The 17141-nt window shown below is 33.1% G+C and overlaps 2 protein-coding genes and 1 non-coding gene across 3 annotated transcripts; 2 read left to right on the plus strand and 1 right to left on the minus strand.

Annotated features, from left to right (window-relative positions):
* Positions 1 to 1868: 1868 nt before the first annotated feature.
* Positions 1869 to 3617, minus strand: LOC104751063 (RING-H2 finger protein ATL54-like). Its single transcript, XM_010472941.2, has one exon. It carries the CDS (start codon positions 3347 to 3349, stop codon positions 2069 to 2071), a length of 1281 nt encoding a protein of 426 aa, XP_010471243.1. The 5' UTR covers positions 3350 to 3617; the 3' UTR covers positions 1869 to 2068.
* Positions 3618 to 7877: 4260 nt separating this feature from the next.
* On the plus strand, positions 7878 to 9118 carry LOC104751064 (blue copper protein). The gene is made up of 2 exons (XM_010472942.3): positions 7878 to 8313; positions 8512 to 9118. The coding sequence occupies exons 1-2, from the start codon at positions 8157 to 8159 to the stop codon at positions 8892 to 8894; spliced, it is 540 nt and encodes a 179-aa protein (XP_010471244.1). The 5' UTR covers positions 7878 to 8156; the 3' UTR covers positions 8895 to 9118.
* An 831-nt stretch (positions 9119 to 9949) lies between these two features.
* LOC104751065 (protein SALT UP-REGULATED GENE D) lies at positions 9950 to 10687 on the plus strand. Its single transcript, XR_015583611.1, has one exon. It is a non-coding gene; the product is annotated as a protein SALT UP-REGULATED GENE D (transcript).
* Positions 10688 to 17141: the final 6454 nt, after the last annotated feature.

The raw sequence follows: 17141 nt of genomic DNA on the forward strand, positions 1-17141 counted from the left end.
TGTCTTCCTTTTTAATTTTAGTACTGCCACATGCCCACATCTAGCCTACTAATAGTATACTGCATGCATATAAGACTGGTATTATCCGTTTCAGATAATAAGTACTTCGAAAATTACAGTCTACAGAATACTCCTATATATATTAGAATTTGACGATGATGGAACATACATTATCGGTAATTTCGTGGAAGAAAAAAATAAACAATATTGGTAAGTCTTTACCCTGTAGTATAATAATACTGGTAAGGTAGGTTATTTAATGTTGTCCTCTTAAGTTTCTTTAGTAAAATAATTTCCTTAAAACTAAAGCCAAATAAAAAATAAGTTTCATATAATTTAACAAAACTGCAGGTTTGTTATTTTATGTCTCATGGAGAATGATGTCTTTGTAGGAAAATATAATTTCAAATTTCCGTAAAGAATAATGAAATATGATTTGCTTCGATGACTTCAAGCTTTCTCATGATTGTTTGTTTACTGAATTGAATGGTTTGCATTCGCTTTAACGATAATTCTACTTTGGCATTTCCTGTCTCATCGATTATTATTCGAATATAAATATACCAAAGCGAGTCAGTTCCACATCATCGCGAGTACTTTGCTCGTATGAGCTATATAGTTTCATGCACTCAAGCAGTCTCTTACCCGTTTTTCCTGTTTTGCAAGCCAATCAGTTGAAATTTGGTTTTAGTAATTTTAATTTCACCGAGGAGGTTCTTTTTATTATTGTTAAGGTAGATAGTAATTTATTTTGCACATATTTCTACATTAAATATACCCTACAAACAAAGTTACCTTAATCCACCGTTTTAACATGATTAAAGTTTTGTCTGACTTATGATTTTCTTTTCTTAATTATATATAGCCAAAAACAATTAGTGGGCAATTGTTTTTCATATTATATCGTTATGCATCGACACATAAAAACACCAGTCAGAGTCTAAATCACCATATTACCTATTGGATATACATAATAAACCTTTACAAACAAATTAGGAGAGACAAGAAGTTAAGAAAATGATTGAGTAAGAAAAGTAGAGAAACTTACGATCATGAATCATGATGATGATGATAATGATATTCGTGACCCTTGAAGGCTTGAATTATTCTTTAAAGTTTTTTGTATTTAAACATGGAGGCACAGAATCAGCAGTACATGGGATTCATGCAAGAAGACGATGATGATTGTCGTATCATGAAGACATATCAAAGATCTTTAGAATCTCTGTTTTTTCACTTTTAGGGTTAAAAAGCAAAAGCCAGAAAAAGTAAAAAGTAAAGCCTATCGATGTGATTACACCACATAATCAAAAATTTTATTCCCTCTATTTTTATCAATAAGAAAGGACCTCCCCCCATTATACAGCTTGACTGTTAGATTTTTAGCATCTTTTTCATGATTGAGATTTAGAATCATCAACTTTTTCCTTAAGTAAATATTATTGGTTTTAGATGTGATTGAAGTCGATATCTTTCTGTATACCGCTAAATTTATATGGACCTAAAATGGAATAAAAATTAATGTGAAAAGCAAATTTGAACATCATATATAGCTTATTCAAAGTGTGTGAGTCACACACAAAGGATTTTTTTTTTGTTTTTTCACTTTTCCATGTCCAATGTCCATATCAAACTGTATCACTCGCCCATTCCCTATAGCAGAATATTAATTTTTTTAACCTCATACTACAGGACGACGTTTTAACATAACTGATTGGGTTACAATGAGCGTTATGCCAATTATGGATTTGGGCTTTTATGTATTCAAAATTATGCTTATCCCCACCACTTATAGGTCGGTCTTGGAAGAATTCGAATAGTTGATGCTATATCTAAAGCATGTGTAATTTTTGAATTTAGAAGACAAGTTTTCAAATCTTTAGACTCAACTTCAACATGTATATTGTATACAATTGTTTCTGTATAAATGAGCACACCAAAAGGTAAAGAAAAACACAAAAAAGAGTGAACACAATTTATAAGGCCTAACACTATTGAGAGTTACATACACTTAAAAACTTCTGCATTTGTTATTTACTCTTTATAAAATTCGGAAAAAATGGTTTTACTATAGCGGAAAAACAGAACTCTTGTTTTTGTTGAAACATGATGATGATACAGAGGAGCTTCCATTTGTCTTCAACGTAATATCTGAGTCTGACTGACTAAACCCTGTATCTTCTTCGGTTCCTTCACCGTTCAATTCAACGGATTCACAACTTCTTCTCCGTGATGCTGCAACCTTGTGATCATCACTGTTTTCTTCAGAGCAGCTTGCTTCGTATTCTCCGATGTATCTGGCGGAGTCCTGACTCTGTTTCTCGCATGATCTTCCCGAAAAATCTACACTTTCTATTTGGGTTTTGGTCTGCGAGAGAGAATCTAAGAAGTCTCCTCCACTTGGATCCATACACTCCACCAAAACCCTAACTTGCTCTTTCCTCTCTGTTTCAGACCCGTCACCGTCCATAAATCCATAAATCTCAACTCTGACATCTGAGTTGTCTGAATCATCGCTCTCTTTAATATCAGACTCATCCCCATCTCTTACTAATTCAACTCTGTTCTCAACCTGACCATGATCTTCTTCACCAACTCCATCGTTCTCCAAACGTGATCCTGATCCTTCAGGCGTTACATCGACCGGACCAGAACACCTTGGAGTGACGGCACTGATCATCGCAATACCAGCACGACACAGAGGACAATTGGTGTGAGAGCTAAGCCATGTGTCAATACATGAGATGTGAAAAGCGTGGTTACATTTAGGCAACAACCTAAGACTCTCGTCTTCTTCAAACTCGTTTAAACAAACAGGACAATCTGTTCTCTCGATTAAACCATCTCCTCTCTTGTAGTTACAGATCGTAATCGAGTTTATGGTCGATTGCTGTAGACCTGTCGTTCTGATGAACCAGATTGGGTGATCCACTTGTTCCCTATATCGAGAATCTTCATCCGCTACCGTGTCGTTGTCTTCGTCGTTGGATTGGTATGTTCTGTGATCGACACGGGTTACGCTGTCTGAAACGAATTTAGCTACAAGAAATAATCCGGTTAAGAGGATGGCTAAGACCGCACCAGTGATTGAGATGATGGTTATGGAGTCTAAGGAAGATGAAGGTTGCTTTTGAGATGGTTGATACACGGCTGAGATTGATGGAGATGGAGATGTGATTAAGTGTGGTGATGACCGTGGTGGTAGCTGAGGGGATATGGCGTAGTAATCGGGTTCTCGATAGCAATTGTAAGGGCAACTTGGGTCGCAGACTCCTATGGAGCAATCTAACGTTTTGTTTGTCTCTGATGCTAAGGTAGGGAAGAGCTTTCGATGCTTCTTCTTTGCCATTAGATAACACTCAAGAAAGAGTATTGTTGCTTGGAGTAGAAGAAATTAAGATCAAGAAATATTTCATTTGAGTTTTTGTTTTGTTTTTAGGTTTTGACAATGTAGAAGAAGAAGATTGATATTTCTCTTGGGGTTGCTCTTTCATATTAGAGGCAAAGATGAAAATTTCTTCTCATCTTTGGTGTTGACTTGTTCTGTGATAAGTTGAAGCATCTTCTAATTGTTTAATTGGTGAAGAGTCGTAGTCATGAAAGCCATATTTTACCTTTGATCTTTTGACTCTGTGGCTTTCCAAGATTTATTAAGTTAAATTCTTTTTGTTGTTGGCCTTGGCCATCCCGGCTTCGGCAGAATCATAATATAAAAACTATATTGGCGACTGCAATATGTATATATAAAAAGAGATTAATATGTATTCACAAAATCTCTCTGATTTTTTTTTTGTTTTGCACTTTTTTTAACAATTTTTTTTGTTTTGGCACCTTCACTACAAGAAAATAGTCGATTTGCGATGGAAGAATACATCGCAAATCCCTCGCAAATAGACATTAGCAAGGGATTTGCGAGACACATCAGTTTCTCGCAAATCGCGTTTCGCAAATTGGTCAACATCGTAATTCCCTCGCAAATTTTGCGAGGAATATTCTTCCTCGCAAATCTCACGCATATTGCGAAGGAATGTTTTTCTCGCAAACCACTCGCAATTTGTGAGGGACTACCTTCCTCGCGAATGTCACGCAGATTGCTAGGGATTTCTTATCTCGCAATTGTCACGCAATTTGCGAGGATTTTCGTCTCTAGCAAATACGTTGCAATATTGCCATAGTTCATCCCTCGCAAATTGTTGTGCATAATAAAAAAAATCAGAATTGATATTTAATATACTAGTACATAAATATTTTTTATTTGCTTGTTAATTCTAAAAAAAATCTAAATTTTAAAAATATTTTTAGAATCAGAATCGAGAATTAAATTCTAAAAAAAAAATATTGAAATTTGATAGATAAAATTCTAAATAATATAAACATAAATATTACAAAAGGTTAAGTGTTTTAATTGTCGACAAAAAAAAACATAGATCAAAGGAACAAAGAAGAACATAGATCAAAAGGATGGAGAGAGAGATATCACGTTTCTGGTCCCAGTTTGGCTACCAGCTAACATTTCACCGGTGTTGCCATCTGGGTTGGTGCCCTCCGGGTTGGTGGAAGCTGTTGGGTTGGTCGGGTTCCGGAACTTGGCTGCAAACTCAGGGTCTTTTTCTGCGAGGTAGTCGAAGTATGCATCATAGCTATGCATTCTTCGAGCACTTTCTTGGATTTGAGTTGCCTGGGTTTGGATACACTCCTCAGCTGCAGCAAGTTTCTGAGCCAATATAACCGGATCATTAGCTGGAGACGGATGTGGTGGACCGCTACTGGAATCAATCTGCTCAAACAAATCAATTTGCTGGTGTGTGATAGTTACCCCCACGTTTACATGTTTCTTGAGCGCCGTAGTAATCAATCTGCGCAAACAAATCATTTCCAGAGACATAAGTTGGTGGACGAACACGCACAACATTATTCTTTTTAAACAACTTCTTGTTCTTCCGGTACGGATGATGCAAGGGAAGAAATCGACGATGACAATCAAACCAACAAGGTTTTCGCCCATACTTTAACTGAAACGCCTCGGTACGATCCATACAATAAGGACATGATAATCTTCTGTGTGTTGTCCACCCAGATAACATTCCGTACGCAGGGAAGTCACTAATCGGCCACATTAGCATTGCCCGCATATTGAAATTCTGTTTTCGCGACGAATCGAATGTCTGAACACCTTCATACCACAACTGCTTCAGCTCCTGAATCAGAGGTTGCAAGAAGATATCTAGAGCTCGCTTCGGATGCTTTGGACCTGGTACCAAAATACTCAAGAACAGAAATTCGCTTTGCATACACATATCTGGAGGAAGATTGTATGGCGTCAATATAACAAGCCATAAAGAATATTGCCTCCCTGACATACCAAATGGACTAAAACCTTCTGTACACAACCCAAGATAAGCATTCCTACACTCTTGAGCAAAGTCAGGATATACCGATTGAAAATGTTTCCACGCCTTTGAATCAGATGGGTGTGTAATTTGTCCTTCTTCAGTAGAATGTTCTGCATGCCATCTCATTGCCGCTGCAGTCCGTTTTGATTGGTATAAGCGTTTCAATCTATCAGCAACAGGCAAGTACCACATACGTTTATATGGCACTCGCGTCCTTTCTTCAGTAGGCTGATATCTCGGCTTCCTACAAAACCGACATTCCTGCAACTTATCATCATCTTTTCAGAAAATCATACAATAGTCAAAGCACACATCAATCATTTCAGATGGTAATCCAAGACTCGCAACCAACTTCTGTATTTCATAGTAGTTCTCAGCCAATACATTATCAGCTGGCAAATACTCTTTAATGAGTTCAGCCCAAGAATCCATGCAATTCTCACTTAAGTTATTATGAGCTTTAATTGTCATCATCCTAGATGCCAATGATAACTTAGAATGACCTTCTCTACATCCATCGTAAATAGGTTTATTTGCAGCATCTAACATAGTATAAAAACGTTGTGCATCTACGTTGGGTTCTTCCGTACTATTCTCAGGAAATGCAGCAGTAGTTTCATGAAATGCATCATTAACCATATCATGAAATCTATTTTCTTCATTATACCCATAAAAACCAAATTGATCAGATTCTTGATGCCCATAATTACTAGGTTGATCAACAGCATAATTCATACTACTACTTCCAACATTACTGCTACAACCCTCTCCATGACGAAACCATACATAGTAATTTGGCATAAATTCTCTATTATAAAGATGCTTCTTCACTAGATTAAATTCCAAATACTTATCGTTGCAGCACTTAGGACATGGACAAAATATTGTACCGTTTTGACGAGCAAAGTCTTGGTTTGTCGCCTGGAACATGAAAGCACGCAACCCATCACAAAACTCTCTCGTCACATCACCGGTCTCTGGATCTCTGTGATTGTACATCCACCGTCTCGTTGTGTATATCTCATGATGCCCGCCTCCAAACATTATTATAGAATTTAAAAGTGTTTAGGCCTTTTTTTTGTAGCCTTTTTTTCTCTCACAATATTTTTTTTGGTAGTAAAAAGGTTTTTGTTGGAAGTGTTTTGTGTTGTGGTTTCCATGGATCATGAATTTGCTATTTATAAGCTTACTAAAAATAGTTGCAATGGATTTGCTAGGGAAACTTGCAAGGGATTTGCGAGGGAAGTGTAAAATTTTGTTATCTTGCAAGGGATTTGCGAGGCTTTTACTGTTATGCCGACATAACAGTTACACTCGGAAAAAACGTGGCTGCCGACATTATCGTCCCTAGCAACTCCCTCGCAAATTTGCTATGAATTTTGTCATCGCTAATTCGTCGCAATATTGCGAAGGAGTTGCGAGGAACATTAGCGGAGTCGCAAAACCGTAGTAACTCCCTCGCAAATTTTGCGAGAAAATTGTAAGTACATTCGCCTTCCTAGCAAACTACTTGCAACTCCGTCACAAATTTGCGAGAAACTATTGCCGTCGCAGATTTCCGTCACAAATTAACTGTTTTTTTTGTAGTGCTTCTTTAACAGTACGTGAAACCATTTTAGGATGTTCTTTGTACCAAAGACTATTTTCTTACCAAGAATTGGGGTGCTGGCAAAGTTAATTAACTCCTTTACTTGAGTAATCGTTTTCTTTGCTTCGTTATCAATATCAGATGTTTATTGGCCTAGTTTAAGGCCCATTTTCGTTGTTTAAACAGGCCTATAATCTGCTAAAATATTAAATTATTTTGAGATTTCTATAAATTTCTAGCAAATGCTAAAGGCAAATCATGAAGGATGATGGTCAACATCAAGATAATTTAGTTAATGTATTGCTTTTATGTGAGCAGTCTGATGACCAGTAATATTAGTTGCAGCGTCTCTATCATATATATGCATGCTTTGTTTTGCATCTTTCGGTGAGATAGTTTTTGTTTTTTCAAACAAACTCAACTCTATCACCTTTTTAATAACTTAAATGCTAAATTTAGTATGTCTGAAGCATTATTGTACAATTTATAGAAATGTATATGTTTCGCTGAAAATTGATTTTGAAAGGAGAAACGTCCACTGTTTGTTTTTTTTACCATACTAAATAGTAGTATATATTAGTTATAGGACTAATTAAGACTCAAGGACATGCATTGCATGGTCACATATCCACTTACATTTGTTAGTTTTAAAAAATAACTAAATCAAATCAAATTTACGTCACATACTCGGTTTCGGTTGTTGCAGAGCCTCAGTGATTGCTCGTAAGAAAATTTTGTTCATCTGCTTTTGGTTTGATCCATTATATTGAATCATTAAGCGAACTTTGATGACACATCGTGACTACTTTCGTTTGCATCATCATTTATCTTTTTACAAAGTGTTATTGAGTGTGTGGCTTTATGATGTGTCACCAAACGTCATGACCCATTTTCTTGAGGTGTAGCAATATTTCCCTTTGTTGAGTATGTTTAAAGCTAGAGCAGAGGAGGAACAAGTCCTTATCCCTAAACATGAAATTCAAGTTTTCAAAACTTAAATGATGAGAGAGCTTTAGTTGGAGGGCAAGTGGATCTAACTCTACAGTCTCTACTAACTACAACATACCCTTTTGGTTCCAATCTCTCTATATATTTGCTCATAACTCACAAGGAATTTCCTTAGTACTAGTCACACAATAATAAAATATATTTACTGTTACACTCGAGACACAAACATGGCAAACTTGATTACACTTGTTGGTTTTCTTGTCATTATCTTCTTCAATGTGTTTGAACCTGCCTCTTCCGCCAGTCACCCCATCGAATGGTCGCTCGGGAAGGACTATAGCTCGTTGGCTACCGGAAAGCCCTACGCTGTCGGCGATACCATCGGTATGTGTATATACATAGTCTCTCTTATACCTATATGCTGCAATTGTTTCAACTTTCAACTACTAATATATGCATTAATTTTTACATTTTAAAAGCAAAACGTTTAAAAAAAAAAAAGTTTTTTGGTAATATTTTCTTGTGAACTATAATCTGTTTTTGTTTGCAACTAACAAAACGTTTTATACCTTGCATATATAGTGTTCAACTACGGTGCGGGTCACACGGTGGACGAGGTGAGCGAAAGTGACTACAAGAGTTGCACATTGGGGAACGCAATTTCTTCGGACAGTAGCGGAACCACAAGCATAGCTCTCAAGACATCTGGTCCTCGCTACTTCATATGTGGTATCCCCGGCCACTGCACCGGCGGCATGAAGCTCTCTGTCACCGTTGCGAAAGCCTCGTCAGGCGGCAGTGGAGACGGTACCACTGACAAAACTACGCCAGCACAAGGCGGAACTACACCTTCGGAAGGCAAAAAGGCTAGTCCTTCTGCTTCGGCCACAGCCGTGTTGAAGCCGTTGGATTCTTTGGTTGTAACTTGTGTAGTTGCATTGTTGTACGCTTTTGCTCTCTCATAATTAGTTGGGCTCTGAGGTGTTTTTGCTGTGGTTTGAGTCGTTTGAAGGACCAGGTTAGAGGCAGTGCTATTATACTATATGCTTGTTTTTATTTTATTAATTATCTCTTATGATTTGTCCTATGTTTTTCTTGGTATTTTCGTTTCATTCTCATGATTATAAATCTTTATTGTTACAAGCCTTTACTGAGAAAGTAAATTAAAGCACCATCCATATTTGACTAATAAGTGTACGTTTTATGTTTGATGGTGCTTAACACCTAGCAAATTTACTTAAAGAAATGGCAATTTTGCCCTTTTCTTTCAATGTTTTAATAGTAATTCAGTTTTTTTTTTTTGGTGTGTATATTGATCGTTTCTTATCAAATTTTCTAATTATATAACTTATGGAGATTTCAATAATTTTATGAGTGTGAAACCATGAACACTTTGAAGAAATTATACATGGGTTTGATTGATCATGAAAGTCTCTAATAAAGAAAGAATTGACAAGTGTAATTAGCAACTGCCAGATGGGCGGGCATTGACCTTGGAGGACATTTTGAGTATAAAGGCCCAATAGCACCGGCCCACCGACTTACCTAATTAGGTGGACCCACTGGAGATCTTAATACATCTTAGCCGTCCATTTTAAAAAATACATACTGTAACCACTCCAAGATCTCATAAACTAGACAACAAAAAAGTTTGGTATAAATTAATAATGTTTGCATCTACCCTACCAACTTTTTGTCATTCACACATAAACAAAAATTTTACTTATACTAAGTTCTTAACTAATCGGAAAATTAGTAGTAAGACTGTGAAATTGAAAATGGGTTACATATAAATAAAAATTCAAACAAACTTACAAGTTACGTTCACCAATCATAAACTAACAAGTGTTCACTAAATTCGATACAAAACATTTTTAAAAAATAAATAAAAATTGTGGGTCTATTCCATATTGAATTTTCTCTCTCTCTCTCTCTTTTCAAGTCTTAACGAAAATACAACAACAAAGAAAGAATAATAAACTAAGTGAAGGATCTCGGAAACATCATGGAAATTTAAAACCAGCTTAGCATTAACTACACGACGCACCTGTATATATATATACAAACACGAAGAGTTTGGAAAAAAAACACAAGACAAGTAAAAAATTCAACACCAAAGCTCACGGCACAGTCCCTTCATCAATCATCAATGGCGAATTTTCTCATCAACAGAAGAACAAGAAGAACAGTGAAATCAAAGACAGATGAAGGGAAGAGATCAGACTCCAAATCCAATACGAGTTCATCTGACAATAACTTCTCATGCAAGAAGCACACGAAACATCGACAGTCTCCAGGAATCTGTTCCCTCTGCCTCACCGAGAGGCTCTCTAAGCTGTCTCTGGACTACTACTACTACACTAAAAAACCAGCTGAAACGTCGACGTATTGCGGCTCATCAGCATCTTCGTCCTCGTCGGTCACGTCTTGCTACTCTTCATCGGTCTCTTCTTGTTCGTCTCCTTTGCAATATCGGTATAGAGAGAAGAAGAAGGATGGAAAGAAACAGAGCTTTTTGTTCAGATTATTGCTCGGATCCATCGTAGATTAGTTATTTTATTCCCATATACTATAGTTTTTTTAATTCATCTTACTACTTTCTATAAAATTCATTATTCTCCTATACTTTTTTTTTGGTCACTCGGCCAATGCAGAAGATCAACCAAAAATGCAATAAGTTTTTTATACCCACAAATTTGTATTTTTAAAATTGTTCGTGACCAAATAAAATAAGTTAATAAAATGTTTTTTTCATACATTTGATCACAAGTCTCTGATTGTATATTATTATATTGATGATGATGGATGGTGCATTTGTTTTTGTAAATTTTGTAAAAACCATTTTCCAATTTTATCAAATTTTAAAAATTCACCCTTGGTGTTACATCAAATAAAACATTATTTTCACGATCGAACTTGATATGGTCCTTGGTCCAAAATTTGTGTGGACAATTTTCTTTTTGAGATTAAATTCATGTGGACTAGCTACCACTAAAATGTGTTCTTAAAATGCGTAAAACAACTACCACTTAAATGATCAATGCATTCAAAATTTTATGTTACTATTCTAGCTAGAATCAACACTTATTAAATGTTGAAAACCAAATAATTCTTTTGACGTTTCATTTTTTAATAAAATTTAGTAGTAATAGATATGTGTATAAAAAAATTAATCTAATTAAATCATAATGGCATGACTTGAAAATGTTTATAAAATAAATTAAAGATATAGGTATATATTTTATTTAATAAATAATAATAAAAATTTACAATTTTTTTCTGTTAACAGCATATATATGAGCAAAGAAAAAAAATATTTGCTTAAAAATTAATATATGATAGAAAAAGAAAGAGAAGAGAATGCACAAGCGCAACATCTAAGGGTCGGGCCATGACATGATAGGCTGGCACATGACTTTTACTATAGTTGCCAGAGTGAATGTACGGTTAGAGGACAAAGACGTGTTGTACTTTCATAGTATATGATTCACTTCATATTTAACATATACAGCTGGTCAGATTTTATAATAAGCCGTACCACTAATGTTTTGATACTGATCCAGTCAGATAAATGCATGTGTTGTGCGCGTCTTGGAACTTAGAAGATACCGATACTATGTATGATCACCGATGAAGTCCCGTGAAACTTCTTTGAACATTATTAATCTGCAATCATTTATGAATTAATGTTATTAGCTACTATATATGTTCAAAACTAAAGACCTATTATTATTCCACATTAAACTGTAGTTGTCAATGATAAGCATTAATATAATCAAGTGTACAAAACAAATTGAGCATGCCTTGTGACATATGATCCGAAATCTAGGTTTCTCTTGTGACAAATGTTGCAAAATAAGACGATTTCAGGACCAATACTTTTTCTTTAACTGCAAAATTTTCAAGTCAAAATTTATGAATTATGGAGCAAGAGAAACATTGCACCGTCACACCTGATCCATTTTACTCTTGAGTACTAAACTAGGCCGCCCAAAAAATATTTTTGGAACTTTTTATGACCTTTTTCATAAAATGTTTTAAATCATTTGTTGTCATTTTAGAGATGTAACTTATATATTTAAAGAATGCAAGAAGAAACATATAAGCATAAATTGAGATTTCTAGCTAGGTTTTTAATACGTGAGTGATTATGTAAAACATTAGATACATAAATTTCCCATTAGTGATAGAAACGTCCACATATCTTTTTTTTATTATTTGGATCTTATAGGCTTCTTGAATTGAAGATGATCATTTTCCTAGAACTGAAGATTATTTTGTCTCTTTTGTTCTCTCCATATTTGACGACATAGTTTATATATCGGACTTATACTATCGTCGTTATACACCACTTTTTGCGACGTTTAACCCAATTTTAATTTTAATTTCTGTTGACTCAAATGTTGTGCAGCCAAATGAAATTGAGAAAAATGTTAAAAAAATCCTCAACTTTCAGATTTGGGTAGAAAAAAACATGAAATTTCAAAATATCCTTCAAATCCCAAAGTTTTCGATGACTTTTCAATAAAATATCCTTAAATTTCCGTTGCAAAAATAGTAATGGGGTTAACTTTCCGTTAACACTAAAACTGCGGTTAAAAAATCTAAAACAAAAGGTGACGCAGGGTAGTCGAACCCATTACTTTGAAGACGTTTCCAAATAAATCATAGCCAACCGAGCTACATTAATTAATCGAAAGATTGAGAAACGCATCAAGTTATATTGTTAATACAAAATCTTTTAACTGGTCCGGTTAGCCTTGGTCCGACGGAGAAGATGATGGTCTGATTCACCGGAGAAGCTGTGAATCTCGGAAACTTGTCACCTCAATTAATTTCGAAATTAAAACTTAAAAGTCAAATACTCTGGAAATTAGAAGAAATCTGACTGGAGCAATTCACGGTCATAGAGAGGTCTGTGGAGATGAACAAAAGAGAGAGAGAGAGAATTGGGTTTAAAAGAGATAGAAGGATAAGCTTTTGGTTGAGTTTACAGAGGAAGCGAAGAGAAGTGAACAACGACCGGTGGTGAAGACTGAAGAGCGTAGCCATGGGCGATCTTTTTAGTTATTATTTTTAGTTAACTAATCGGGCAATGACGTCGTCAGTAGTTAACAGCGTAAGTCGAGCCGACTACCGGTGACATCCATGGCAATCACTCAACCGTTGAGCTAGAGTAACAACTTAGTAATAAACGACGTCATTTCGGGCAAACAGAGACTACTGACGGAAAGTCGGAAACTTAACCACGTTACTGTTTTTTTAATGTCATGTCTTAATTAGCCATGTCAACAAAACTTAACTATTTTATTGAAAAGTTAACCAAAATTTTAGGATTTAAATAACACTTTGAAAGTTTATGTTTTTTTCTTTCCAAATTCAAAAGTTTATGTTTTTTTTTTTCCCAAATTTAAAAGTTCAGAATTTTTTTTGACATTTTTCCCAAATAAAATTTAAAATAAAACGATTGTTTTTGGGGTAGGGTGTGGGGTCCCTCTTTTTTTTCTTTGGTAGAATTGTATTATATTATCTTATGACCTTTAGTTAGGCTTTTCAGCTTTTGCCTAGAATGGGAATTGTATTATTCTCATGACCTTAATTTAGCATAAAATATAAATCTTTAACATATGAATATTCCATTTACATTAATTTTTTATTATTATTTTTTTTTTTATAATTAGACTGCATCGTAGACTATGAATTTGAATGTACATTTAGATTTCTTATTTCATAGCAGACTGAGAGGATTAAATATATCTTAATATTTTTGAAGTACATTTTGTGTATCTCCTTAATTAAAATCTATTTCCACAAATATCCTTATTTTAAATATTCATAATCAAAATCATTAAAGTTATTTTCGTAAACATGTTCTAATGGGTCGGTTCAAAATTAAAATGTACAACCCGAAATCACAATCAGATTATTACTGATTATGTCAGTCAAAATTGGAAACAATATTGATTGTAGACTGAATTATGGTAATATTCCGATTATAACAAAATTATATATAAGCCAAAAAAATCAACACTAATTATCCGCTAATGACTCTCCTAGATTATTAATCGAATAAACAACTTTCTTAATTCTAGCAATAAAATTAACTAAATGCAAAGTGTTAAGATCTTTTGACATCATATATATATATATATAGTTACAAAATTAACTACATACGAGTATAATACTAGAATATACCTAATCAACCATTATAAAAATTTAAAATTAAAGATATGTCAATATCTTTTAAACTTGGTCATCAAGCGTTTATCAACTAACGGTGACTTGGTCAATCGTTATTTATCAAGATCTTAAAATGCTAAGACCCATGCAACAGTCAAAAAAGATTTGGTCAATCGTTATGTGAATCTCCCTATTGATGAATATGGATCAGTGGACACTCATTGAGAACTTCCAACTCACGTAATGTGAATAATCTCCCTAATTAGATGTTTTGTTTTTGTAGGTGATTAATAACGACATAAGCAATAAAAAAGCAAGTTAATTCATCAAACCGACAAACTTCGTTGTCTTCTATGACTTATTTAAAAACATTGTTTGTTCCATGCATGGACTATCATGTTCTGTTATTTACATAACTCCACATATTATCACTACCATATTTTGTATATCTATTATTAAACATTTTTTTTCCCTTTGGCAAGGAGTCTAGAACCGATTAATTTACCTCAAGCAAAGAGTTTGCAATCGATTAGCTATATCTTTAATCATTTTTTTCTTTCTTTATAAGTACACTAGGGTTTATATAATTATATTTGATTAAATTGTTAATATTTCTTTCAGTTATATTGTAACCAAAATTGTTATATTTTGTGTTTGTAAAAATTTAAAAATGTGTTTTACTCCTCAAAAAAATTAATATAATTGATTATTATAGTTTAATAATATTACACTAGGTAAACAACCCGCACATAGTGCGGATAAATGATTCGAATAAAATTATTATGAGTAAAATTATTATTTAAGAACTAGGATTCGTTTGTATAAAACAAAATATGTAACTAATTTTTTATTGTTATTCAAATTTGTGACTATTTGTGTAAAAATAGATTTCATCCGTGAAATATTTGAATGTAGAAAAAAATTTTAACGTGGTGGAGAAATTTTTATGGACTTTAAATATGAATAATCATCAATTTTAAAAAATAATTTGTTGTTTTTTAAAGAATAGTAATATAGATTCAAATTAAATGGTTACAAATAGTTTTAGTTTATGTAATGACTTTTGATTTAAATCTATAATGGCATAGATGTAATTAGTATAATTAATGAGGGTTATTTGCTAAAATGTGCTTCGAGCTCTCTGGCGATGACACATCAGCATTTTTTCAAGAATACTTCTCTATTAATATATAGAGGATTTTTATAGATATATTACCAATAGAAAAACTATATTTATTTCAAAGTAAACTATCTTATATTCACTAATGAATTGTATTAAAATTTACAAATATTAATTTTATTTTCAAATATAAATGTATTTGTATTTTTGTTCAAATAAGTGATATTTATTTTCAATGTATAAATCAGAGATGGCATATAATACCATTTTCAGTTTAATTCACATAAGTTTTCAAATTTGACCACAAAAAAAATATAACATTGTAACATCTATACTGAAATTCAATCATATCGTTATACTAATTTAAATTATAATAAAAAATTTGACCCGTGGTGTACTACGAGGTAAATCCTAGTTTAAACCAGTAATAAAGAAGACTATTTTATTCTTTTCATAGAACGAATAATAATTCATTACAAAACAAATTTGTTTTTTTAATGTAAAAACGGTTTGTAAATAATTCAACTTAACTTTTTTTTTGTTTTTCGGTTTACTACTCTATATACTAATAGTCTAATACAGTATAATTTACAAACAATAAATAGGATTTATCCATCCCAATGAATGACGGAAGCAATCTATAATATGAAAGATGGCCAACTCTCTCCATTTGAGTGACACATCAGCAGTGGAGAGAGTACCACATGTTTGTTCTCATTAAAAGCAAACATTCATAAACTAAAAGGAATATGAAACATCTTTCATGTCTTTTATTCTTTTTTTATATCACAAACAGTTTTAATATTTACCTAAGATATTTAGAGAGGTTTAGAACGTGCCCCAAGAAAATAGATGCATCACAAAAATACAAAAGGGCATCAAAAGTGAATCAAAGAGCCACTTCTTCCTCTTGGCGTAAACCATGAATGTATAAACATATGGTTTACGCGTTACAATTTTGTCAATAGTTTGAACAATTATAGCAGTGATTGAGATATTGGTTACTATTGTAGAGAAATTCATGAAATTTTGTCCCTAAATAATTAAATTTTTATATATGAAGAAGATTAGAGTTTTGTTCACTATTAAATGGAAGATAGTTGAATAAAAATGTAGAATGTTGGTTTAGAAAAAAACATAGACAAAGAGGAAAATAGTTGAATAAATTCATGAATATTGGTATCCATATTCTAATATGTAGAAATTGTCAAAAAGAAAATTAAATGAAATTCTTATTAAAAAACAAATTCTAGAGTTATATTCAAGAAATTGAACAGCTAACATGAAAGGAATATATCTATCTTAACTATATCTAATAAAGAGTTAGTTAAGCTGCAATTCTTGATAAAAAAAAATGTTAAGCTTTAATTGAGAAGCTTAAGTATGAATATATCTAAATACTTAAGTTTTTTTTTTTTTTTTTTTGAATGAATGTAAAATTTATTCTAACAAATAAACTCTTTGGTACAAAATTTGAATCCTTAGATCAAGCTTTCATTTAATATATATTTTTGACGTTTTAGACAAGAATTGTAAAATGTTTAAATCTCTCTAAACAAAGTTGTTCTAATAATTCAATTACAAAATAAGAAAACTTATGCGAAGTATTTAAAATATCAACGTCAAATTATATTTTTCAAGATTTCTACAATAATAAAAAATCTACATATATAAAAAACAAACAAATAACAAAATTATTTAAAAAAGGGTAAGCCATATGGTATTCGTCTAGTTAGAAGAAAAGCGTACTGACTAGTGACTGTGAGGCTCCAATTTTTGACACACTAATCTCCGGTTATTTTTAGTAAATAAATATCCTTTAGTGATTTAGTTATGTCCTCTCTGAATACGTTACATTCATAGCCACGTGTCAGTACAACCCCCTGCCCGTAAAAAAGAAGGTTTAAAAATT

The sequence above is a fragment of the Camelina sativa genome, chromosome 16 (assembly GCF_030686135.1).
Source record: "Camelina sativa cultivar CO46 ecotype springtype chromosome 16, ASM3068613v1".
Taxonomy (NCBI): Eukaryota; Viridiplantae; Streptophyta; class Magnoliopsida; order Brassicales; family Brassicaceae; genus Camelina; species Camelina sativa.

Bases quoted from the DNA above. Each gene is read 5' to 3' on its own strand.
- LOC104751063 (XM_010472941.2), bottom strand. From the start codon at position 3,349: ATGGCAAAGAAGAAGCATCGAAAGCTCTTCCCTACCTTAGCATCAGAG.
- LOC104751064 (XM_010472942.3), top strand. From the start codon at position 8,157: ATGGCAAACTTGATTACACTTGTTGGTTTTCTTGTCATTATCTTCTTC. The intron at 8,314-8,511 runs GTATGTGTATAT...TTGCATATATAG, and splicing joins CGCTGTCGGCGATACCATCG to TGTTCAACTACGGTGCGGGT.